General features: G+C 41.0%; 1 protein-coding gene across 3 annotated transcripts in view; it reads right to left on the minus strand.

Moving 5' to 3' along the window:
• Positions 1-27,705, minus strand: part of CTCF (CCCTC-binding factor) — a 49,282-nt gene that overhangs the window by 9,226 nt on the left and 12,351 nt on the right. For all 3 annotated transcript variants that reach the window (XM_045890910.3, XM_045890911.3, XM_045890909.3), the window contains 5 exons: positions 11,949-12,738; positions 11,415-11,585; positions 6,482-6,615; positions 4,574-4,694; positions 3,729-3,878 (listed from right to left, as the gene is read on the minus strand). In XM_045890910.3, the coding sequence (XP_045746866.1) occupies positions 3,729-3,878; positions 4,574-4,694; positions 6,482-6,615; positions 11,415-11,585; positions 11,949-12,729 (1,357 nt within the window). In that variant the 5' untranslated portion in view covers positions 12,730-12,738. The remainder of the gene's footprint in view (positions 1-3,728; positions 3,879-4,573; positions 4,695-6,481; positions 6,616-11,414; positions 11,586-11,948; positions 12,739-27,705) is intronic.

Genomic DNA, 27,705 nt, shown 5'->3' on the forward strand with positions numbered 1-27,705 from the left:
AGAAAAAGAAGAGTACAGGTCACACTTTAAGAAAGCTAACAGGTAAGGCCAGTAGAAGGAAAAATGGATGAAACAAGAGAAGGCTGAGAAAGAATAGAGAAGAAAGCCAACAGGCTATCGTGTCACGGAAACCAAGGGAAGAAAGTGTTTTAAGGAGGATGGCACAGTCCACTATGAAGAATATTCTTAAGAGATCAAGAAAGATGGTAAGTGGAATGTTCCCCACATTAAGCAATGTGGTGTTTAGTGATCTTAGGAAGAGTCACTTTACAGAATGGGGTATAAGCTAAGATGGGAGGGCAATGAGAAACAGGAAGGAAGACTGTGAGGGATAGAACTCTTTATGAGGATTGGCAGGGAAGGAGATATAAGACTCAAACTTAAACACCTAAGTAACATAAAAAATAATAATAAATAAAAAAATGAGCCAGATGAGTAAGTCCTAGAGACCTACTGTACAGCATAATTCCCACAGTTTATTTATTTTTAAAAATTTTATTTTTAAGTAATCCCTACACCCAATGTGGAGCTTGAACTCACAACCCTGAGATCAAGCGTCGCATTCTCTATGGACTGAGCCAGTCAGGTGCCCCTAATTCCCATAGTTTATTTATTTCTTAAAAGATTTTATTTATTTGAGAGAGAGCACAAGCAGGGAGAGCGGCAGGCAGAGGGAGAAGCAGGCTCCCAGCTGAGCAAGGAGCCTGATGCAGGACTCGATCCCAGAACCCTGGGATCACGACCTGAGCTGAAGTCAGACACTTAACCGAATGAGCCACCCAGGTGCCCCATTCCCCTAGTTTGTAATACTGTACAAAATTTTCCAAGTTTCCAAATTATGTTTTAACAGGAAAAATTAGAAACTTAAAAAAAAAAAGTCAAACATGGACAGGGAAGACTTTCTTCTTTAAGATAGGAGAAATGTAAGCATGTTTAAGAGTTGAGGGGAAAGATCTAGGAAAGAAAGTGTGAAGATGAAGGTAAGGAGGCAGTACATGAGGGTATAAAAGCTGCAGAGAAGACCAGACAGGATTGAGGCAAAAGCAAAGGGACAGTCCACAAATATGAAGAGTGATGCCAACTCTCTTGCAGCAAATGGGCAAAGAAAAGATGAATGCAGATAGGTTTGTAGGTTTGAGAACAGAAATTTGGGAGTTTCAATCTGTTGCCTTTACTTTTCTTATGAAGTAGGAAAAGAGGGCACTTACTGAGACCATGGAGGTGGAGGGAAAAGGGGAGGAAAGATCAGAGGTTTAAAAAAAGTGCAAATGATTCACCCAACTCTGACTCGTTTCATGGTGCCTTCCACGTAGCAGGCACCTAAACATTTGTGGAATGAATGAATGATTGAACTCACTGAGGAAAATAGGAGCATACCTGACAAGGACAAATAGGTGGACTGCCCAGAAACAATGAAAGCTCAGCTGCATTTGGGATCATGAATTTATGGTGCTACCAACCTGCTTCATTCATACCACATCAGACTTAAAGAAGACCAATTCTGGGGAGCAGAAATGAGGGAAGGCTTTTCTTTTTTACTCTCTACCCATGTTCACTATATGAAAGCCTTTCATACATACATATATTATTTCAAATAATTTTTTTTAAAGATTTATTTGACAGAGAGAGAAACAGTAAGAGAGGGAACACAAGCAGAGGGAGAGGGAGAAACAGGCTCCCGCTGAGCAGGAAGCCTAACGCGGGGCTCGATCCCAGGATCCCGACATCATGACCTGAGCCGAAGACAGACGCTTAACGAATGAACCACCCAGGTGCCCCCAAATAATTTTTAAAAGGCCTCAACTTCCCCTTCTGGTCCTATGATAGAGACCTAACAGTGAAAGACTTTCTTTCATGTGTTCTTAATACTTATAACAACTGTGTAAGGTAGTTATTTTTCCTAAAAATCAGTTGGGGAAAAAAAAAAACCAAAAAGAGGCTTAGAGGAATATTTGGAGGTGAATCTTGACTCTAGTAGGTCAAGTCTCCAAAGCCCACGCTCTCCTGTGTCACAAAGTGATAAATTTTATTTATAGCATATTAGTGTGAAATCAGGCCTGCTTTAAAGAGGGAACTTCTTTGGGATTGGTTTTGGGAGATAACTATTATCTGACAGCTCCTAAGCAATTAAGTTCCTTATTATGTAGAGCCTAAAGGGTATCATACAGGTATAGAACATCCAAAATATATACTTGCATCGTAAAAGTGAATAATTTTAAAAATTTAAATAATCCAAACAGTGGCCTAATAGCTCACACACACTATCATGAGGTATTATCAATTTAGATTTTAGGTTTCTGTACTATAAGAACAGTAAAATTCATTTATCAGAGGACAGTGCCTCTTAAATCTTTCTAACGAAGTCCTCTTAACATGTTAGGATGAACAAGTAACCCACAGATCTTATGTGGAGCCCAAAGCCCTCTGCTTCAAACTCATGGTTTCATCTTCAAAATGTGTATTAGATGTTAAAATAAATAAATACACTTACACCTTAAAAAAACGTATGCTAGGGGCGCCTGGGTGGCTCAGTCGGCTAAGCGGCTGCCTTCGGCTCAGGTCATGATCCCAGGGTCCTGGGATGGAGCCCCGCATCGGGCTCCCTGCTCAGCGGGAGGCCTGCTTCTCCCTCTCCCTCTGCCTGCCACTCTGCCTACTTGTGCTGTCTATCTGTCAAATAAATAAATAAAATCTTAAAAAAAAAAGTATGCTAGCCTCCATTTTGTCCAATATGGTCGTATTAATATAACAATGTCTTTTTTAAGATTTTATTTATTTGACAGAGAGCGAGCACGCGCGCACAAACGGGGAGCAGCAGGCAGAGAGAGAGGGAGAAGCAGGCTCTCCACTGAGCAGGGAGCCCGACACAGGGCTCGATCCCAGGATTCCGGGATCATGATCTGAGCCAAAGGCAGCTGCTTAACCGACTGAGTCATCCAGGCGCCCCAATATAACAATGTTTTAAGACACCAGCTAAATTGCCTAACTTTACTCAGCTAAAATAAATATGCCTTGGTGACTTCATATGGTTGCTATGAATATCAAATGGGTTAAAAAGTTAAAGTAATAAAAGATGTTTTGTAAAGTACAACAATTTACCTAAATATAAAATTGTTTATACTAATAATATTCAAGGGGAAAAAACAATAATATTCAAGGAGCAATACATTTTGGATAGAGATCAGACAGGGGCAGTATTTTTATCTCTTTTAAATAGGAAAAACAAAGGGAGACACATCCAGGTGACCATACCTTTATGGGCCCAACTACAATTTCTACTGATAAATTCTGCCTCTGTATAAGCTGTAGTTTAATTATGCACAGAAATATAGTTATCATCCAACCAATAACGTCTTATTATTTAGAGAAAGTACTTATGCTCTGAGAAAAACTGAAATGGGACAGTCCTTAGTTTGAATCATACTATGTCACTTCCCTATTTGGAGATTTGAACATTACCAGTGAGGACTACTAATTAAAGGTTTACTATTTCCTCTCATTACAGCTCCTGTTAATTTATAAATGAGCTATATTCAGGAAAGAATCTTGTGGCCTGACTGCAATGAGAGAAAGAAGATAAAAACAGATGCTAAGCGATGGCTGTTATTAAGTGGTAGGCCATTCACCTATACAAAACTTACATAATTTAGAAAAGGAAGTTATTTATGATCCTCCTTTCACACATCCTCAAAAATATTTTTTCATTTGCCACTAGCTAATTTACTTACCCAAATCACTTTTTCGGGCTATGACAGTGTCACAGTGGGGACAGTGAAATTTGGCCACATTTTCTGTGTGCTTCTGTAAAATGTGCATCTTCATGGTACCACTTTGGGTAAACCGAGCATGACAAATATAACATTCATAAGGTTTTTCCCCTTAAAAGGAAATACAGAACGAACAAATTAGATGAAATGAGCACCATCATTTAACTGGAGGGTAATTAAGGTGGTAATTCAGCTGCAGTCAGGTAGCAGAAAAGCTAAGCTACAGAGAATCCTCAAGTGTTACCCAGCGAGCCCAAGCCTCAGGCCTGCTGCATGGCTCACACCCGTTCTTAAGAGATGGCACTCAAGTCCTGAACTGCTGGCTGTCAGCTCCAACACAGACTCACTCGAGAGCGAGCGAGCGAGCAATTTCTACAAGGCCTGCCTTTGGGGGACAGGAGATGGACAACAGGAGGACCTCCAAGTTCTTTTTCTTTTTAAGTTATCTTTACACCCAACATGCGGCTCGAACTCAAGACACCAAAATCAAGAGTCACACACTCTACCAACTGAGCCAGCCAGGCGCCCCTACAAATTTTTCTTTTTTAGGAAAACACAGTATGGGGAAAACTGAATGAGCGGGTTAGGTAATCTACCCAGACTTCTAATAGTGAAACTTTCCCTTCTCCAGTGTATATTCAGAACAATGAATTCAGAAGATATGCCAGAGAAGCACTTGTCAATTCCATTACTTTTATGCCAGCTCCCATTCTGGTAAGCAACAGGGGTGTGAGGTGGTTTACAGGGTCCCATGGGATCCACTGAAAAGCAGCTCATTAATACAACAAGGAGGGAAGATGTCCTACCTGAATGAGTTCTCATGTGCCTTTTCAGCTTGTATGTGTCCCTGCTGGCGTAACTGCACAAGCTGCACTGGAACGGACGCTCCCCAGTATGGGAGCGAATGTGACGTTTTAATTTGCTGACCTGAAACATGAAAGCACAATGACTGTAATGTGAATGCTGTGGGTTAGGCACAAAAGCTTAGCTTTGGGCACTGAAGTTCAGAATACAGAAAAAGTCTAAAATACACTATTTCTTCCTCCTTATTTGTAATTTTTGTTTCTCAAATCCTTATAATCCAAAGAGAGTAAATAAATGGATAGGGCACAGATGACTCAAGATGGGTTATTAATAACTACTTAAGCTGGGTGCTAGATTCATGGGGGTGTATTATCCTATTTTGTCTATTTCTATATATGTTTTCTGCTTTTGTAAAGATTTGAAATTTCCGCAACAGTTGAAGTAATCATGCTTATCTATAGGTCAATTTCCTTCCAGATACATAGGTATCAGATGTTTTTTTTGTTGTTCAGTTTAACCCTAAATAATTTTATTGCTATTAGAATGTGAACTATTTCCTGCTATCTACCATATAAAGTTAAGTTACTGGCTTCTGTGTATTTGTCTTATATCTGGCCACCCAAATGGACTTTTTTTTTTTTTTTTTAAAGATTTTATTCATCCATTTCAGACAGAGTCCGCGAGAGAGGGAACACAAGCAGGGGCATTGGGAGAGGGACAGGCAGGCTTCCCGCTGAGCAGGGAGCCCGATGTGGGACTCAATCCCAGGACCCTGGGATCACGACCCGAGCCGAAGGCAGACGCTTAACGACTGAGCCACCCAGGCGCCCCCCAAATGGACTCTTATTGCTCTATGTTTTTTTTCAGCTGATACTCTTGGATTTTTTTGGTGTAAGCAAGTATATCTCCAATAAGTAAGTTTTGTTTTACCACTTATAATTAATTTCTTATTTAGCTGAGATTTCCAATACAATCACAATGTTGGAACAGTAATGGTAAGAACAGATGTCTTGTTCCAAATTTTTATTATTTACTTATTTTTAAGTAATCTCTACACCCAATGTGGGGCTCATGACCCCGAGAGATGAAGGCACCTGTCTTGTTCCAAATTTTACTGGGATACTCCCAATGCTTCAGTTAACTGGGATGGATTGACTACGGGTTTCTGGTATACTCTCCTTATAGTAAAGCCATTTTCTTCTACTCTTAACTTGTTAGGACTTTAAACAGTAATGAATATTGTTACAGCTTTTCAGTAATCTACAGAAATGATCATATGGTTTTTCTTAAACTTCTCAATGTAGCACACACCAGTAATTTCCTAATGTTCAACTCTCCTTGTATTTTAGATATATTCTATTTAGTAATCATTTATTTTTAAAATATATTACTTAATTTGGTGAATAATTGATTTAGCTTAGTTTTCTGTGAGAATAAGATACACTTTTCTTTTTGGTAGCATTCTTACCCAGTTTTGATAACAGTGTAGCCTCAAACAGTAAAGGAGAAAATATTTTCCTTTTTTTTTTTTAAAAGTAGGCTCCAATGCCAGGCCTGAACTCACAACCATGAAATTGAGAACCTGAGCTCAGATCAAGGGTCGGACACCTGACCAACTGAGCCATCCAGATGCCCCCCAATTTTCCATTTTTAAATGCTCCAGGTACAGTTATTTGTTTCTTTGCTGTTTCGTAGAACCTACCTATAATAACATGTTGTACTAGTGCTTTTTTTAAAATGCGTAAGTCTTTCACATTCATTACAATTTTAGTATTTTTGGTGGCAGGGAAGGGGAGTGGGAGTGTTAATAATCTCGTAAGATTTTCTATCTCATCTTACGTCAGTTTGGGTAGTTCTTATACTGGAATCACGGTCTTAGGGGAGGAACCAACAAGTTGCTCAACACTCACTTCTACACTGGCGTAATCGCACATGGAACACTTAAATGGCTTCTCATGGGTGTGTTTATAACGACGATGCCGCACCAATTCTCCACTAGTCACAAAGGCCATGTCACAGTCTGGGCACTTGTGAGGACGAGTACCTAGAGAAAGGAGGTTGTAACAGGAAGACAAGATCAAGGGCACAGTTAATGACAGTTCAACATCTGATGAAAACTGCAGCATGAGGTTGAACCCTGGTCATCTCAACAACCTTGCACTAGCCTGAGAATAACTCCAAAGCAATAGGGGGTCCCGGCGGACTTTCTAACACTAACTAACCCCAGAATATTGGAAAACATGTGTCACGCATTTAATTTCTCTTAATTACCCATTTGAGTGCTGCTTTTGAATACAAAAATCACCCCCCCTTTTAAAATACTCGTAGCAAGAATTACTATTAAACTCCACTCAATTGGCCAGAGACCCTTGTGGTGATATCAGAAAGACTTGCCCCTCATGGAGCACACTACCTACACCTGTGAGTTCATCAGCCAAAATACAAAATCCTTTTTATCCCTAGTTTATGAATTCTGATCACTATGGATCAAAAGTCTGCTTCAACTCTTTTTTTGTTTTTTTGTTTTTTTTTTTAAAGATTATTTATTTATTTATTTGAGAGAGAGAATGAGAGAAAGCACATGAGAGGGGGGAGGGTCAGAGGGAGAAGCAGGCTCCCCACTGAGCCAGGAGCCCGATGTGGGACTCGATCCCAGGACCCTGGGATCATGACCTGAGCTGAAGGCAGTCGCTTAACCAACTGAGCCACCCAGGCGCCCCTCTTTTTTTGTTTGTTTTTTAAAAGATTTTATTTATTTGAGATAGAGCGCACGTGCACGAGCAGGGGGAGGGGCAGAGGGAGAAGCAGATTCCCCTGCTGAGCAGGGAGCCTGGGGTGGAGGGTGCTCGATCCCAGGACCCTGGGATCATGACCTGAGCCCAAGGCAGATGCCACTGAGCCACCCAGGCACCCTTATTTCAACTCTTGATTTAAAAAATTTAGAACACCTTGGGGCACCTGGGTGGCTTGGCAGGTTGAGCATCTGACTCTTGATTTCAGTTCTAGTCATGATCTCAGGATCATGAGATGGGAGCCCAACACCGGGCTCCACGCTTGTGGGAAGTCTGCTTGAGATTTTTCTCCCTCTGCTCCTACCCCACCCCCTGCTGTGTGCACCCTTTCTCTCAAATAAATAATTTTTGTTTGTTTTTTTAAGATTTTATTTATTTGACAGAGGCAGACACAGTGAGAGAGGGAACACAAGCAGGGGTAGTGGGAGAGGGAGAAGCAGGCTTTCCGCAGAGCAGGGAGCCCTGCCTGGGATCATGCCCTGAGCCGAAGGCAGACACTTAACAATTGAGCCACCCAGGCGCCCCTAAATAAATAAATCTTAAAAAACAAAAACAAAGGGCGCCTGGGTGGCTCAGTCGTTAAGCGTCTACCTTCAGCTCAGGTCAGGATCCCAGGGTCCTGGGATCGAGCGCCGCATCGGGTTCCCTGCTCCGCAGGAAGCCTGCTTCTCCCTCTCCCACTCCCCCTGCTTGTGTTCCCTCTCTCACTGTGTCTCTGTCAAATAAATAAATAAAATCTTTAAAAAAACAAACAAAAAAAACAAAAACAAAAAAAAACATCTCTTAAACCTCAATGTTTTGTCAAGCAGAGGTCACAGAATTAATAGTTATTTGACCCAAAGATATTCAGAAGTAGATTCCATTAGGAATGTAATAGAAGATAAAGGAGACTGGGAAATAAAAATAGTTCAGCATACGTGAGGTTATAACAGATAAATATTCAGATAAATAAAGAACTAAATATTAAAAACATTAAAAAAATTATTTGACCCAAGATTCCTCTGCATATCAAATCTTACTGTATTATGACTGTACATATAGAGACATTGGGCTGTCCACATTCTGATACTTTTTTCTGAAGAAAAAACAAAAAAAACACCAAAAAACCAAAAACCAAATGCAATAGCTTGTTTTCTATATAAATTTATTTTGATAATTCCAGAAATTTATCAAAGGCTTTACAAAGTAGTACTGCCTTTTATGTGATTTAAACAGATGACCCTTTTTACAAAAAAGATTTTATTTATTTGGGGGAGAGGATGGGGAGGAGAGTGCAAGCAGGGGAAGAGCAGGGGGAGAGGGACAATCAGACTCCTCTGCTGAGAGCAGAGCTCAACTTGGAGCCCAATCCCACGCCTCTGAGATCATGACCTCAGCCGAAATCAAGAGTTGGACACTTAATCAACTGAGCCACCCAGATTCCCCAAAAGATCACCTTTAAAAAAAAAATAATCTCGGGCGCCTGGGTGGCTCAGTTGGTTAAACGACTGCCTTCGGTTCAGGTCATGATCCTGGAGTCCCGGGATCGAGTCCCGCCCGCATAGGGCTCCCTGCTCAGCGAGGAGTCTGCTTCTCCCTCTGACCCTCCTCCCTCTCGTGCTCTCTGTCTCTCATTCTCTCTCTCACAAATAAATAAATAAAATCTTAAAAAAAAAAAAATAAATAAAAATGAAAGAAAAATAATCTCTACACTCAACGTGGGGCTTGAACTTACAACGTTGAGATCAAGCGTCGCATCCTCTACTGACTGAGCCAGCCAGGCACCCCTAAACGGATCATTTTCAAACATCCGTTATCTAATATTCTGTGATCTGAATGTGAATTCATGAAATATTTAAACATTCTTACAAACTAATATACTCCACGTTTTTCTTTTTCCCTTTTACTGAAGGAATCTGTTTTTAGTATGCCCTCACATAGTAGCCCTATAACATAACTGACTGATTATATTAGTGGATCTTCTCTAGTCACTTTATATTCTAAATATAGCATTGGAAGTATGCCCAGGTAATGATGACAATAAGGAGATAAGCTGACAGCAGAACACAGTGCTGTTTTCATAGACCATTACTGAAAAACTAGGGACCATCTGTAATTGCGCACTGCAGGTAAGGGATGACAACAAAGTAATCCCGAACACCAAAATCAAAGGAAGGTTACTGTTTACCTCTGAGAACGGAATTAGAAAGAGTCACAATGTAATGAATGGGACCAGCCATCTGCAGAAATGATTCTGAGATGGACAGAATCCTCAAGAGGGAAGTGTGATTAAAGTATGATAGTAACTAAGAAATTTCAAGGAATGTTCATTTGCTCAGTTTGCTTCTTTATTATCACTGGTGATGTAGGAGTGAAGGACAAAGTTCTTGTCTATGAAAAAGAATCTGGCAGCACAGATCGGTAAGTGAAACAATTAACGAGAAAGAAAAGAAAGCAGGATCCATTTCCGTTAGGATAAACTGAACTGAAAACCAAGGATTTCTAATGTTTACCTAGTACTATCTAGGAGACAGAAAGAGGCCTGCTACTGGTAGACATAAGCATGGCAATTAGGAAAGCAGCAGACATTGCTGTACAACAGAGATTTTCATTGGGTTGTACCACATGATTGCGTATGTCCCTCTGCTCAGATCCATGCTTACCAAGTCACCATTCAATTGCTACATCTTCTTGATATAGGCAAGGGTATCCCCTAGAATGCAATACAACTGCATCCAGAAAATGAAAAGGTGTATTCCTCACCATAAACTTTCTGATTGCATCTGACCCTTGAGGGTTTGATTAGTATGAATCAGTCCTGCCAAATTAGCTCTGAGCGACTAGACAGACCACACTCTTATTTTCAAAGCTGAGGACTAGACCATGAAATACAGTGCCCACATCAACCACTCCCATTTTAGGAAGTCCTATTATGTGGCCAAATGCTTTTATCTAGTCATATGCCCTTTCACAGTGTCTTCAAACTACCAAATAAAACATACTATCAAGTGTCTTGAGTAGAAAGCAGGGAAATAATGAAAAGTGACCAGATCATATTAGCAAAGAATATACTAATGCGCAACATATTGCTTACAGGCCAAACTCAACTTGGTCGTACTCAGTAGACTACCAGCACATCAAATCAAAAATAAGAGCTGTGCTAAGTGGAGAATCTGGATAGAGGAAAGCTACTCTGCATGAAGAACCGTGTGAGAGAAGTTTCTATCAGCACTCATAGCCAAATGCCAATACTGAAAGAACAAAGAGCCCAGAAGAGAGCCTTAAGAGAGCTCCTGCACAGTCCCTCCACTTTAGTGACTCCTGGGACCTGATCATAGCCAACATGATGCTAACACAGAATATTAAAGTATGGGGGTGCCTGGGTGGCTCAGTCGGTTAAGCGACTGCCTTTGGCTCAGGTCATGATCCCAGGGTCCTGGGATCGAGCCCCACATTGGGCTCCCTGCTCAGTGGGGAGCCTGCTTCTCCCTCTCTCCTGCCTGCTGCTTCCCCTGTTTGTGCGCTGTCAAATAAATAAACAAAATCTTAAAAAAAAAAAAAAAAAAAATTAAAGTATGTATGGAGCACAAATGAGTAAGTTTCTGAATTGCTAGAGTAACGCCTTAAACTTTCCATTCTGAGATTATGAATTACTTACCTTTGTTGAAGTGAAACAACCAGAAACCATGGCTTTTACAAAGAATTGCGCTGCTATTTCTAATGTTCATCCTTATAGCGCCTGGCAATTGTTGCCCGGGAATTTCGGGCATCATTTTTTGTCACTGATGTTAAAACCTTGGCAATGCAATGGTGATATCCTTTAGGAAATATTACAGGTTAACCGCCATAGATAATTTTTTCCTGGATCACCATACTTAAACAGTTTGGATTATTTTCCACTAAATTTTCTTTACATTTGCCTACAAATTCATCTGCTTATAATAAATCAGGATTACAGCATAAGAACGAACAAAAATCTTCTTAACTTCCCACCAGAACCACCTTGGATGATACTTAAAACCCAAGTTTTAACCTTTGCTATGCTGTAGCCCCCAACATTCATATCCAGCACCTGTGTGTGTGTTAAGGTGATTCCTCAGGAGGGTGACTGTTCTAAATGCCCTGCCACAGAGATGGCACTTGTGTGGTCTCTCATCAGTGTGACTTTTCATGTGACGATCCAAATTTGAACGCCGTGGACATGTGTAACTGCAAAGCTCACACTGGAATGTCTTCTTTACACCTATATGAAAAACAAAACACTTACTTCTTGCAAGGTTTCAAAGTGTTAAGTTTAATCCTAACGTTAAATATCTACAAATAAACTTCATTAGCCTTTTTAAACTAAATCCAATCTAAGTCATATTAAATCGTTATTATTTCATGCCACTAACAGATTTCTTTCTTTGTCTTCAGGACTTAAAAAATACTGAATTTGGAAAAACTTTTAGACTAGCTAAAAGGAATGGTACCTAGCTCATGATCTTAAAAAACAACAAAAAAAAACCACAAAAAAACCCATTATAAAATAATTTGCATATGCCCTGTGTTATTTGCCTTATCCCAAAATCAGTTTATGAGAATATAATGGATAAACTCATTTTACCTTTCTTTTTAATTTTTGTTGGTTTTGGAGGCTTCATGTTACCAACCACTTTCTCTGCATTAACCTCCGATAGCAGACCCTCCTGCTGCTCTTCCTCAAAATCGTAGACAGACACATCCACATCTTTGCCCTCCTCTGTGTAACGCAGTTTGCTCTTTTTGGTTTTCTTTGTTTTTTTGGCTGGCGGCTGATAATCTGGGTCTTTTTGCCAACTAGGATCTTCTTGAGGCGGAAGTTCCCCTTGCTCTAGCGTCTCCACCTCTCCATTGGCCCCTACTTTCACCACTTGAAACCCTTCAGGCAAAGGTAAGGTGTGACATATCATGGGTTCACTTTCTGCAAGGCCCTCTTTAGACACTTCATTCTCATAAGCCCCCTGAAGTTCTTCTACCGAAGTAGTGGCAACAGGTACAGTCACGGGAACGGGTACTTGGACAAGCTGAAGCTCTCCTATGTTTATGGGCTGTTCCTCCATATTTACAACCTGCAAGGTTATGATCTGGGTATCGTCCACAGCAGCCTCTGCTTCTGGAGCGACTGTACCCTCCATTACTTCAGTCTTCATCTGAAGAAGGGTGGGATCCAGCTGTTCCATCATTACCATCTGTACACTGCTATTGACATCCTGGACCACCTCACCCCCATCAGTCTGGTTCTGGGGCAGGTGACAAGTGTCCTCTTCCTGGCCCCCTTCCCGGCGTCTCTGGTAAGTCTTTCTTTCCTTTCCTTTAATGAAAGTTTCAGACTCTTCCACAATGGCTTCAACCGCCTCACCTTCCATTTCCCCTTCCTTTATTAAGGGAGAACACAGATTGTTATTTATTCATTCATTCATTCATTCCACAGATGGTTATTTAAAATAAAGCTTGTCTAAATGAAAATACATACATTTTAAAAGAAAAATGAAAAATGAATTAGGAAATAAATGGCTGTTAATATTCAAAAAGACACAACAGATATTATGTACCTCCTGATGGAAGAACAAACTACCACCTATGAAGCAGTTCAACAAAACAAAAAATCTGAAACTAATCAAGTCTCTAGAGCCAACCACTAATTAACAGGAAATTGGTGACAGAATATGTTTCTTTTTAAAAGATTATTGGGATGCCTGGGTGGCTCAGATGGTTAGGCATCTGCCTTCGGCTCAGGTCATGATCTCGGTGTCCTGGGATCGAGTCCCGCATCGGGCTCCCTGCTCAGCGGGGAGCCTGCTTCTCCCTCTCCCTGCCACTCCCCCTGCTTGTGCTCTCTCTCTCTGACAAATGGATAAATAACATCTTTAAAAATAAATAAATAAATGATTATTTGAGAGAAAGAGCATGTGCGTACGAGCAGGGGGAAGGGAGAGGAAGAAGCAGACTCCCTGCTGAGCAAAGAGCCTGATGAAGGGCTTGATTCCAGGAACCCCGAGATCATGACCTGAGCCAAAGTCAGATGCTTAACAGACTGAGCCACCGAGACGCCCTGGTGAGAGAGTATGTTAAATTACAATACCAGGATGAAATCAGAGTAATCCAGACTGAAGGCAACTCTGCAGGATTAACTACCCAGTTTCTTCTGCAAATAAATCACCAAGACAAAAAATGGAAAGGATAGAGGGAGAATGTACGTATCAATGGTTCTCAACCTGGTGACTTTGCCTCCAGGGGGCATTTGGCAAGGCCTGTGACATTTCTGGTTGTCACTACTGGAGCAGGTGTGCTCCTAGCATCTAGTGGGTAGAGGCCAAAGAGGTCACTAAATATCCTGCTATGCACAGGTTCAGTCCTCCACAACAAAGAATTATTGGTCTGCAAATGTCAATAGTGCTGAGGCTGAGAAACCCTGATAGACAAAAGAGATGTAAGAAATACAGTACTGGGGCACCTGAGTGGCTCAGTCAGCTGAGCTTTTGATTTCAACTCAGGTTGTGATCTCAGGGTCCTGGGATCAAGCCAGGGTGTAGGGCTCTGCACTCAGTGGGGAGTCTGCTTGAGACTCCATATCCTTCCGCCCCTCCCCTTACTCGCACGTGTGCACACGTGCTCCCTCTCTCAAATAAATAAATCTTTGAAAGAATACAGCAGGGGCACCTGGGTGGCTCAGTTGGTTTAGTGTCTGCCTTCGGCTCAGGTCATGATCCCAGGGTCCTGGGATTGAGCCCGTATCAGGCTCCTTTCAGTGGGGAGCCTGCTTCTCCTTCTCCCTGCCGCTCCCCCTGCTTGTGCTCTCTCTCTGTGTCATATAAATAAATAAAATCTTAAAAAAAATAAATAAAGAAATACAGCAATCACAACATATGGATCTTTTGGATCCTGATTCAAACCAACAAATGATTTAAAAAAATAGGACATGAGACAATTAGATTCAACTCTGGTTTTTTTCCCCCAGTTCTGGATATTTGATGATATTAAAGAATTATTAACAAAACTAGTTTAAATCCTTTACATTTCCCGTATCTATTAATAAAAACACTGGCAGAGGGCCTTGCTATTTTTAGCTAAATTCTATCTTAGAAAATATCCTGTCAGTGTTTTCTCACCCTGTTTTTTTGGAGCCAGAATCAGTGGATTCAGACTTCAATGGTCCTAATTGTGGCTACCACACCACACTACCTCCTGTGTTATACCATCAACTTGACATTCATGCACCTCTCCTCTGTGAGATCATGAATTCCTTGAGGACAGGGACCATGTATAACAAGTCATTTTTGCTCCTCAGCACTATGCCCAGGTTGGTAGATACTCAACTGCTAACTGAACATATTAAAAAAAACAGGAAAAGAAAAGAGAGCCAATTCATAGTTTCTGGCTCTTAAATCTTCTGAGTACCCAAAGTACCTAGATACCTAACAGTAAAATGGGTCTGAACAATCATCTAATTCACAAAATAATTTAACTTAAGTATATACAAGATTAATTCAAAATTAAAGTGTTTTCTATTCTTGCCCTAGTCTTACACAAATATTTTGCTACTTCTATGAGAGACACATTTCTCCAATTCTCTGTCTGGGCACCTTAACACTGTACACATGTTGGCACTCAGAACCACCTACAAGGCAGTAAAAAGACTACAGAGGGATGGGTGAGACCTGGTTCTGCATTCAAGGAGTTACTATCTACTTTATTTATTTACTTATTTTTAAAAGTTTAAGTAATCTCTATACCCAATGTGGGGCTCGAACTCACAACCCCAAGATCAAGAGTCACATGCTCTTCTGACTGAGCCAGCCAGGTGCCCCTAAGGAGTTACTATCTAACTTAAGGGACAGAACAGGTACAATGTTCAAGGTAAAAGTAGGTAGGTTTGGAGAACTCTTCATAACCAGTGTGAACTAGTCACACTAAATTCTCAACAGTCCCACGTGGCTGGAGCTACTGTGTTGGGACAGCACCGCTTTATATGTTCGTGACTCGAAGCATGGTCCAAGGACCAGCAGCAATGGCATAACCATGGAACTTGTTAGAAGCACAGACTTCAGGCTCTATTCTTTTTTCTTAAGCAATTCTTTTTTTTTTTTTAAGTTCCTTATTTATTTAAGTAATCTCTACACACAACATGGGGCTCAAACTCACAACCCTGAGATCAAGAGTCACACACTCTTCCAAATGAGCCAGCTAGGCACCTCTTCAGGCTCTCCTCTTGACCCACAGAATCAGAATTTGCAATTTAATAGATCTCCAAGTGGTTTCCTACACTAAAGTTTGAGAAGTACTACTTTATACCATCGCTCTTCACAGATTTTTTAAAAGCGTTTTCAGGCCAGGAAGGTCCCCAAATTAGTACCCCAACAAGGATGGGTAATTCCAAATGCTGGAGTTAGGGAACAGACAAAAAGTCCATCTACCCTGGTGACATTCTTGGGGAAAAAAACCAAAGCACAAAGAACAAAAAATTCATAAGCCATAAATGCTAATGCTGACCCTGCCAGAGAATCACTACATAATCCCAAGCTATTTAGATATCCTCAAATGTAAAACTGGTGGAGGAAAAACATTTAATTTCTGAGCTCTGCTGGGTTGTGAGGCATACAACAATTTGAAGAACACAAAAAAATCTCTTCTCTGCCTTGAATTTGAGAACTTTTAAATATAAATAATTTGTAAATACTTGCTTGTAAATAACCAAGTCTAACCTAAAAGAAATCACTGGAATTATAAACCAGGTAGAAAAAGAAATGGTACAAGGAGTACAAATTGAAACCAATTGTGTTGCCAGGGAGCTGAGCTGACAGAGTATTCTCTCACTGTGAAAAAAACAAATGGCATAGGGTTCCTGAACATCAGCCTCTACTCAGGGTCTTAAAGCAGCAGCTTCACAGCTTTTACAGAGAAAAATCAGATACAAAGTAGCAAGGCACCCACCTCTCCCTTACACTGCTTAGAAAACTCAAAAGCATCCCCTCAAGCAGTGGATCCCTTTACCTAACATTCTCCCTTAGAAGGGAGTCTCTCCTCTGAATCAATAACTAACCTAACAGACTGGACCAGGTGTTTCTTCCTACTCCCTAAGGACTGTGCTCTGCTAGCCGTACCTTTACAGCATACCATACAACTTTAGCAGTTATGATCCATTTCTTCTCTTCCCCTACAGACTCAACTCTGCTTCCACTCAGTTTCTCTTAGACACACAACACACACAGAACACACAAAGAGACTCTTAACTATAGGAAACAAACTTAAGGGTAGCTGGAGGAGAGGTGGGGGGGGTGGGGATGGAGTAACTGGGTGATGGGCACTGAGAAGGGCACTTGATGTAATGAGCACTGGGTGTTATATGCAAGTGATGAGTCACTAAATTACCTCTGAAACTAATAATATACTATGTATTAAATTGAATTAAAAAAAAAAAAAGAACACACTCACACTCCCCCTCCCCTTGCTCCAGTCAGCCATGCTTTCTAGATTTCTCAAACATTTTTGTGGACCAATGCTTGTATTCCTCCATTACCCTCTTTTCTCCCTCTGTCTTTCCTAGGTCTCTTCCTTTGTCTCTGAGAACTACTCCACCTGCCCCTCCAAACACATCAAGGCTCTGTTCCTTTCTCTGTAGCCACCCCATTTGCTAGCCTTTTTACTTCAGCTGTCTCCAGAGATCTTTCAAATCCACATCTGCAATTCCCTAGTTTCACTATCTATAGGAGATGTCTCCATGTTGATGTGTGGCTATCACCTTCAACTCAGTGGCACTGGAGAAGGAATAAAGAAACCTGGACTGCAGTCCCTAATCCATCACTGACCAAAGGTGCTTAGAAAGTAGGTTAGTCCTCTGAAGAACAGATCCTTTCTGTATTCTCTGTCATCCTAGTGACAAACTGAAGCTTAGAAACATTTGTTTTGGGTGCCTGGGTGGTTCAGTTGGTTAAGCGACTGCCTTCGGCTCAGGTCATGATCCTGGAGTCCCAGGATCGAGTCCCGCATCAGGCTCCCTGCTCGGCAGGGAGTCTGCTTCTCCCTCTGACCCTCCTCCCCCTCATGCTCTCTGTCTCTCATTCTCTCTCTCTCAAATAAATAATAAATAAAATCTAAAAAAAAAAAAAAAAGAAACATTTGTTTTAATTAATTTATTTTTTAAGATTTTATTTATTTATTTGTCAGCGTGCACGCACGCACAAGCGGGGGGAGCTGCAAGCAGAGGGAGAAGCAGGCTCCCTGCTGAGCAAGGAGCCCAATGTGGGACTAGATCCCAGGACTCTGGGATCACGACCTGAGCCGAAGGCAGACGCTTAACCGCTTAACCACTGAGCCACCCAGGTGCCCCTAATTTATTTATTAAAGATTTTATTTATTTATTTGAGAGAGAGAGACACAGCGAGAGAGGGAACACAAGCAGGGGGGAGTGGGAAAGAGAGAAGCAGGCTTCCCGCCGAGCAGGGAGCCCAACATGGGGCTCGATCCCAGGACCCTGGGATCACAACCCAAGCCGAAGGCAGACATCCAACGACTGAGCCACTCAGGCGCTCCCCCCAATTTACTTATTTTTAAACAGTAATTTTGGGGGGTGCCTTGCTGACTCGGTTAAGTGTCTGCTTTTGGCTCGGGTCATGATCTCATGGCCCTGGGATGGAACCCCAATAGGGCTCCCTGCTCAGTGTGGAGTCTGCTTCTCCCTCTCCCCCTGCCCCTCCCTCTCCCTCACCCCTGGTAGGGCTCTCACTCTCTCTCAAATAAAGAAAACCTTAAAAAAAAAAACAAAACCCAGTAATTTTAGTATGTGTATGTATTTATTAAGTAAGCAAGCAAGCAAACAAGCAAGCAAGCTCTACCCCCAACATGGTACTGGTACTTGACCATGACCCCAAAAACAACAGTTGCATGCTTTACCAACTGAGCCAGCCAGGTGCCCCAGGAACATTTTTTTGAAAAATCATTTGATCAACTTCTAGGATGGGAAAAGAGAAGGTTCCCTCAGACTGTGGCAGGGTGATCCTGGCACTTGCAAATGTCGGGGCCAGCAGAGGAAAACTGGCACCTAAGCACTTACCTGCCCTTGCTTCCTACTGGTCGAGTGGGAGGATGCAAAAGTCTAACCTGTAACAGGGGCCCTTGAGGTCTGGCCTTGTTCCTAGCCACCAGCCTGGCCCACATCCTTGGGAGCGTACTGGATCAGCCCTCTCCCTCTTGCCTCAGTCTCTTCTTTGCCAGCTTTGTTGCTCAAATCTTTCACATCTTAAAACTTCCTTTAGGGGACGCCTGGGTGGCTCAGTCGGTTAAGCGTCTGCCTTCGGCTCAGGTCATGATCCCAGGGTCCTGGGATCGAGTCCCGCATCGGGCTCCCTGCGCCGTGGGGAGCCTGCTTCTCCCTCTGCCTCTGTCTCTCTCTCTCTCTCTCTCTCATGAATAAATAAATAAAATCTTTAGAAAAAAAAAAACAAACACTTCCTTTAACGCACTCAACAATTTAGCATCTGCCATTTCTGTATTCCTTTCATGGTCAACCTCACACTGTCTCCACTCCTTTATTTCTCTTCCATGCCTTGGTTTACCAGTCTGGTTTCTGTTTCCCAAATTCCCTACTGAATCTCTCTTAAGGCGTGCAATGGCCCTTAACTGGTAAATCCAAAGGAGACTTTTTCTGTCCTGATCTGACTTGACCTCTCTGTGGAATTCAGCATTCTAGTCTAGGCTTTATCCCAGAATTATGCCAGACCATCAGAGAAAAAGCTGGGTATATTTGTGTCACATGGTCTTATCCCCTACAGAACTGCTTTCACCAAGTTCTGTTTTGGCATTGTGCCCTTGGCTTACACTAAAGGATACGTGGGAGAAATTTTCGAGTTACATGCTTGAAAAAGCTTTTCTTCACCTAAGGAATTTTTTCTTTCATTGTTGAGACCTATGTAACAGGATCGTGATACCACTTTTTTTAGTTGGCCACACCTTGATCAGTTTTTTTCCTCTCAAGCTATGTAATAATAGCTTTCTATTCTAATTTGTTTTTTCTAGGGTTTTGACTTTTATTTTATTTTATTTTTTTAAGAGAGAGAGGGAGTGAGTGGGGCTGGACAGAGAGAGAGACAGAATCCCAAGCAGGCTCAAAGCCCAGCGCAGAGCCCAATGCAGAGTTGGAGCTCATGACCCTGAGCCAAAATTGAGAACCAACTAAGCCACCCAGGTACCCTAACATTTCTTATTTATATTTTCTGTACTTTTCTCTAAATTCTTTGTGGAATAAGATGAGCTATAAACTTAAAACTGTGTATACATATATATTTCATACAAAATACAGAAATATAGGAAGTTATGCCATTCTTAAGAAACCTATCAAAATAAAAATACCCTCAACTAAAAATTTGCAGACCTATTTGAAGATTACAAAACTCTCCCAAGAATGGGAGTGTCACTAAACAGGGATACTACTATCTATATCCATGACCATAAAGGCCAAACATGGGGCACCTGAGTGGCTCAGTCGGTTAGGCATCTGCCTTCGGCTCAGGTCATGATCCCAGAGTCCTGGGATCAAGTCCCACGTCAGACTCCTTGCCCAGCACCGAGCCTGCTTACCCCGTGCCTGATGCTCCCCATGCTTGTGCTCTCTCTGACAAATAAATAAAAAATCTTAAAAAAATAAAAACAACACAACAAAAAAAACCCACCTTGAAAAAAGATACAGGTGAATAGCCTTCTGATCTCAGAATGAGAGAGGTTTTGTGCTAAGACACAGAAATAACAGGGAGAAACCAGAGTAAATTACTGAAATTTTGACCACCTTAAAAAAAAATTCTTGGGGCGCCTGGGTGGCTCAGGCGTTAAGCGTCTGCCTTTGGCTCAGGTCATGATCCCAGGATCCTGGGATCGAGCCCCGCATCGGGCTCCCTGCTCAGTGGGAACCCTGCTTCTCCCTCTTCCCCACTTGTGTTCCCCCTCTCGCTGTGTCTCTCTCTAATAAATAAATAAAATCCTAAAAAAAAATTTGTATTAAAAAAATTGAACAAAATTAAAAAGAAAATGGTCAACAGAAAAAAAGTATTTGCAGCATATGTGACAAAGGATTAACATCCTTATCATATGACTGTAAAATTTGTAAGAAAAAGATGAACACCAAAAAAAAAAGCTGGGCAAAAGATATAAATGACCAAAAAAAAAAAAAAAAGGCAGATGAATTAAAAAGAGAGAAAGGAGAAAGAACCTCTTTTACACTAAATCACACAAAAAAGCAAATTAAAATAACATGACAAATGTTATCTCTATTAAACTGCTACGGCTGTTTTAAAGGATAGTCCCTAATGTTGGTCGTGCTGCCATGAGATCAGCAAGGTAACTGATGATATGAATCAAGAATTTTTAAAATATTCAAATTGTGATCCAGTAACTCCACTTCACTTTATGCCCAGAAATAATCAGAGATGAACATCAAGATTATAAGGACATTATTTTAAGTTTTATTTATTTAAGTAATCTCTATACCCAATGTGGGGCTCGAACTCATGACCCCAAGAGATCAAGAGTCGCATACTCTTCTGACTGAGCCAGCCAGGAGCCCGATTATAAGGATATTATTAATCAAAGGGAATAATTATAAACAACTTAGATATACCACCATAGGTGAATAGTTAAAACCTGGAAAATGACACATCCACAAAGTAGAATATTATGCAAACACTGAAAAATTACATTTCAATATAATGCCTAATATGAGGAAAATGCTCATTCCATATTAAAGAAATGAGGGAAGGGATAGGAGAAGCAGAATGGAATAGTCATTAGAAGCTTAGGCCCCCCCAGCCAGAAACCTGCATCCCAATTCTGGTTCCTCTACTTAACCAGCAGTGTGACATGGAGATATGCTACCCTTCTGTGCTTCTGTTTCCTTTTGTATAAAACAGGGACAATAATGGTATCCACTTCACAGGCTGTCATAAAGATTCAATAGAACAATGCACACACAAATCCTGGCTACTGTGCTCCTCTGGATCCTCCACCCCAGAGGGTAATGAATACATGTTAGCCGAACAAATATATAACCTTTCAGTTTTCTAGAATTCTTTTTTAAAGATTTTATTTGAGAGAGAGAGAAAGAGAGCGTGTGCGTGCAGAGTGGGGGGCGGGGGAGGGGCAGAGGGAGAGGGAGAAGCAGACTCCCCACCGAGCAGGGAGCCCAATGAGGGGCTTGATCCCAGGATCCCGGGACCATGACCCAAGCTGAAGGCAGACACTTAATCCAATGAGCCACTCAGGTGCCCCAGTTTCCTAGAAATCTAATCACAAACCTTACATAAATGTTCCCCAATAGAATGTCTTCTCTGATAAACTACTGAATTTCTGTAGGATGAAGGTAGCAACCAGTGGACAGAACCTGGTGACTAACCAATTCTAGTGAAGAAAGAGAAAAAGAGCCAAAAAGGAACAACAGCATCCCAGACTTTACTAGTCTGTCCAGCATACTGCTGCCTGATCAAACTTTCTGAAGTGAGGTGCAAAAACTCATGGTGGTTGAGGCTTACTGAATCACTCCAAACTTTCTTTTCTTCTAAAGTAATCTCCATGCCCAATGTGGGGCTCAAACTCATGACCCTGACATTAAGAGCTGCATGTTCTACAGACTGAGCCAGCCAGGCGCCCATCAACTCCCAACTCTTTAGGTCCGCTCTCAGAACTCTGTACAGTTTGTTCCCATCCTTTCCACCCACCCAACCTCACCTTCTGGGCATCTTCTAAACAAGTGCCTATTGTCTTGTCCCCTCCCAGCTCAAGTGATCCCCTAATCACATCTTTTCTTTTCCTCCATGTTTTTTAAAGATTTTGTCAGAGAGACAGAAACAGAGCACGAGCAGGGGGAGCAGCAGACAGAGGGAGAAGCAGGCTCCCCACTGAGCAAAGAGCTCAATGTGGGGCTCAATCCCAGTACCCTGGGATCATGACCTGAGCCAAAGGCAGACGCTTAACTGACTGAACCACCCAGGCGTCCCTAAATCACATCTTAAGTGCAAACTGACTTCATGTTTGTCTGGTTCTCACTACAGTATACTGTTCTATGTTTGTCTTTTCCTCAAATAGTCTTATTAGCTTGTTGAGGGGAGGAACTATGCCTTTTACTTCTGTATCCTCTACAGCAGTAAATACAAGACAGTGTTATGTAAACAGCAGACACTCAATACTGATTTTACTATCACATCAAATACATATCGATGTTTCCAGCCCATGACAAGAGCAGGAAGGGAATATGGAAAAACAAACTATTGTGTGCTAAGTGGAAGCTTAACTATATGAATTTATTTCCTTTATTGTTGTTTGTGTCATTTCTTTTGTGTGTGTCATTTCTTAAATAAAGAAAAATAAAAAGTCCTAACAACACAATTATAGGTTAGATTAAAAAAATCCTGCCACATAAAAATAAAGGCTAGGGACACCTGGCTAGCTCAGTCAGTAGAGCATGCGACTCTTGATGTCAGGGTAATGAGTTCAAGCCCCACAGCGCATGGAGAGCTTACTTAAAATTTCAAAAACTAGTAATAAAATGCACTTGTATCATGCACTGTAGGTACTCAGTAAGTATGTTCTGGCTGAAAAAAAAATTTTTTTTTTAAATAAAGGCTAACTGTGACTACGCTAGTGTTGACTGGAAGATTTAGTAATTTATCACCCAGATAACGGCTATACAGCCAATATGTCAGATATTTTCCAAAGGAAATCAACCAAAATAACCTTTTATACTCACCAATACAGAGTTTAGTCCTTTGGGGAGATCAGTTATTATAAAATACATATGTACTAAGAATAATAGATGGATATGGAGAGTAAGTAGAAAAGGATGATTTCTAGTTGATGGTAGTCATCATATGGAGAGGATGGAGTCATATGGAGAATAAGATAGTAGAAAAGGATGATTTCTAGTTGCTAAGAAATCCCAACTTATTTCCTGGAGAATATTAGAAGGCTATACACTCTTCTCAAGAAATAGTAATCCCAAGTTCCCACGATTGTAAGAACACAGTATATAACACGTGTAACATACAAAATGCGTTAATCAACTGTTTAGATCATTAGTGAGGCTTTTGGTCAACAGTAGGCTGTTAGTAGTTAAGTTTTTTGGGAGTCATACGTAATACCCAGATTTTCGAGTTGGAGGCTGGGGCGTGGAGGGCATTGGTGTCCCTAACCTTGTTTAAGGGCCCACTGTAGTGTGATGAGTGCTGTAACAGGGATTAATATACTTCCCACCACCCTGGCACAAAGGATGGCTTAAGTGGGTAAAAAAGGGCTGCTAAAGCTGGATCTTAAAGGATGAGATGGACCTTGACAGGCAAACTACAGTAGAAAGGAACATGTAAGAGGAAACTGTAGGTGGGAGAAAAAAACATGTATGGAATTAGTCAAATTCTGTGCAAAAAAATTCAACATAACTAAGTGGAACCGTACTAAATTACCTCAGGTTTATTAGTGTGACCTGGCTTCAGAAGCCATGTTCTGATTCCTCAGTAAGGGTAGCCTATTTATTTCACTTACTGAACATTTAACACATGAAACAGAAGACAAAGTCTATTTGGGAGTCAACACACCAGTGCCACGATACCAAGCGAAAGCTGCTTCCCAAGCACATGCTGCCCCTCTCTTTTTTATAGTCCGAATGACAGTTTTGCTGGCATACAACAACTTAATGCCTCACTTCTCCTTGTGCTCCCAAGGGTGACGATGTCAGGAACTACCACATCTCTCTTTGCTTTGCTCCAAGCCCATATCCCTGAAAGCAGCTCAGAGTTACACTGTCTTTGGAGCAGTCCTACAGTCTTTCACTGCCGGGAATATGAGAAAGGCTGGGGATCTATAGCAAGTCTATCACCCTGAATAAATAAATATGTCATCAAAAGGACTAGATTACACACACACACAATAAAGAATTTATAGAACATGCAATAGGCACATCTATGGATTTGGGAGCAGATTCTACCCGAGCAGTGGTTCCCATACCTGGATGGTTATCAGAATCACCTGGTGAGCTTTAAAATACATAAATCCCAGAGATTCTAATTCAGTAGATCTAGGGTGGAAGAGACTTGATTTCAAAAGGTCCCCAAGTGATTGATATAGAACCTCTGCTGACCATGGCTTGGAAGTGACTGACCTAGAATACAATACTTATCCACCCTAAATACAGGTCTACATAAATCCAAGCTACTCAAATACCCATGGTTTTCTACTATGAGAATTTTTGGTTCATTCTTTAGAACAAATAATTGTCTCATTTATTTATTTAGAGAAAAATCTACAAAGTCTACTTCAAAACTGATGTTTTGATGTTTGTCAGGTTTTGATGATTCCCATATAAGCAGTAATGGAATGTACAACCCAAAAAAGAAGTCCTAAAGTTTTGGGGCGCCTGGGTGGCTCAGTCGTTAAGCGTCTGCCTTTGGCTCAGGTCATGATCCCAGGGTTCTGGGATCGAGCCCCATGTCGGGCTCCCTGCTCAGCAGGAAGCCTGCTTCTCCCTCTCCCATTCCTCCTGCTTGTGTTCCCTCTCTCACTGTCTCTCTCTGTCAAATAAAATCTTGGGGCGCCTGGGTGGCTCAGTCGTTAAGCGTCTGCCTTCGGCTCAGGTCATGATCCCAGGGTCCTGAGATCGAGCCCCACGTTGGGCTCCCTGCTCCACGGGAAGCCTGCTTCTCCCTCTCTCACACCCCCTGCTTGTGTTCCCTCTCTCGCTGTATCTCTCTGTGTCAAATAAATAAATAAATAAATAAATAAATAAATAAATAAATAAATAAATAAATCAAATCTTAAAAAAAAAAAAAGTCCTAAAGTTTTACCTCTACCATGGGTACCAGCAACAAAATCTTTCTCTACACGGTATGAACAAGCTTAACACATGACACAGGAAAAAAGTAAAAAGAAGAAAAATGGATATACATAACAAGAGTGAACTGATTTTGCAATGTGTCTCAGTGACCATGTGGCCAATGCCTGAGTATCTCTATAACCCAGTACTCACTCATGAAGGCTACCTGGTGGAACCAAGACCATTTTTATTTGGTAAATGGGGTCTCCTATAAGGTCAGTGTTAAATCAGAAGCCAACAGCTTAAATCCAACAATGTACCCATACTAAAAGTATAATAATGATAATAAGTGGCGATATGAGGTCTCTGAACAAAGATCAAGTAATAGTTATATTGAAAAAAAGAAGCAAGATATTCTTAGTGAGTCAATAGTGTAGTAGCATGAAGTATGGATAATAGCTAAAGTGCTATTCAATAGAACAGAAGAAATCTGAAAAACAGAAAAAGGATATACATGTATAGGACCAGTGATACAGAAGTTTAAACAATGGAAGAAACTTTAAACTAATATTAGTTTATGAAAACAAGTAATTTGTCAATTTGGTTACTCCTTAAAAATATGGGAACAAATACAGGAAAGGAGATAAAGGCAAGAGCTTAACCAAGAGATGGGGGTGGGGAGGCGGGGGGAGGAATTATGTATTTATAAATACCCAAAAGACATGACAAGGAGAGAAAGAGCAAAGACCTTGTCTGACAAGGGGCCAGAAAGGAAAAAAATATATAAGATAATATATTATTTTATAGTCTCAACATATATTCACAACAAAAAATTTTAAGTAGGAGTAGAAAGTTAAAGATACAAATAAAAGAGAGACACGAGAAGTAGTGAAAGTAATTAGGGTACCCTCTATTATTATAGAATAGTTACATACATACCTCTGTGAATGTAAAATATTTTGTACCTGCTCTATGATACATGATCATGACCATGCCATGCCAGAGTTGTTATACCAGAGTTCATAAAGAAATAAAAGTAGTGGGCTGAAATAATTTTTAACTTTCAATGGTCCAACTGGACAATACTCAAATAGGTGCTAACCAACACTGACCTCCAACGATGGTTTGTTCTTATCACAGAGAAACTACGGAAGGATTCCGAAGAAGTCCTGAGTTATAAGGAAAGAAGTAAAGAAGCTCAAATCCGAGCAGTGCTAGTACTGGATACCAAGCTTTAATATTAGTGACAGTCAGGGTCTAATAGTGCATTGTACACATGGACAACCTTTAAAGTTGGTGACAATGTTAAAAAAAATTCTGACACATACTAAAAACCTAACTTGTGCCAGTGCACAGGCATAATATACTCGAGTAGTAACAATGTATAGTCTTCACACTGGTTTTTCTATAGATATACACGGATTTATAATTCTGTCAAAAGAGATCTAAAAAACTGAATATCTAATAATTAGCTACAGAACCAAATGCAGTAGGATATTCTGTGAAACCCAGAGACTATTCAGAAACAGTATGGGGAAGAATAAAAAAACGTAGAAGCACCTGTCCTACATCTATAATCTCAGGAAAATCACTTTGCCTCTTAGGTTTCTTTTCTGTCAAATGAAGAGACTGCCAGATGACTTAAAATTTCATCTGGGTTTAACATCCTACACTTTTTTTTAGGTTATCAGTTAGATTCATCCTTGTAGGTAAGAAGGGAACAAGTACAAGTACCCTTACTTCCCAGCTAAAAAAGTCAGACAAGAAATTTTAACAAGTGCATACAACAAAGTTGTACAAAAGGATGGAGCAAAAGGTAGTTACCTAGCTTCACAGTCCACTTGTCTGTAACCAAGAATCAGGAAGAAGTCTCTAAAATCTATTTAGATGAAGATGACTAATGCACACCACTCTACTAAGTGGCATTTACATCTGAAGTCCGGGAAATTTTGGGGGGGGGGAGGGGCAGAGGGAAAGGGAGTGAGAGAATCTTAAGTAGGTAGTACCATGCTCAGCAAGAGGCCCCATGCAGGGCTCGATCTCAGGACCCTGAGATCATGACCTGAGCCAAAATCAAGAGTCAGATGCTTAACTGACTGAGCCACCCAGGTACCCTTCAAGTCCAGGAAATTTAATGAGGAATCTTTGTGTCAGGCAAAAACACACAAACATTAGATATAATCTACAAGACTGGCTCTTTCCTCCCTCCATTAGGACATATTTTAAGCTAGAGAGGCTGCTCAAAGTCAAGGTATAATCACTATTTGTATACCCGCCCCCCACTCTCCCCGCACACAGAACAACGAGACATCTGCTCTTCAAAAGCCCTTACCAATCCAGGACATTTTAGGACTCTATTTGCCACCTTTCTTGTTGGGGAGGCATCTACCCTCCTTCAAAATAAGAAACAGGGGATTTAATTTTAGGGTGAAAAATGCTTAAAGCCATAGCTATATACTTGATACGATAACTGACTTAACCATTAGCTAAGATGCACATTTATCTGAAAGTCAATCAGTAAATATCTACTACTGAGAACAGTCAAGAACAGAATCAAAAA

The sequence above is a fragment of the Mirounga angustirostris genome, unplaced genomic scaffold, assembly GCF_029215605.1.
Source record: "Mirounga angustirostris isolate CCGP_5_RB_7025 unplaced genomic scaffold, mMirAng1.0.hap1 SCAF_16, whole genome shotgun sequence".
Taxonomy (NCBI): Eukaryota; Metazoa; Chordata; class Mammalia; order Carnivora; family Phocidae; genus Mirounga; species Mirounga angustirostris.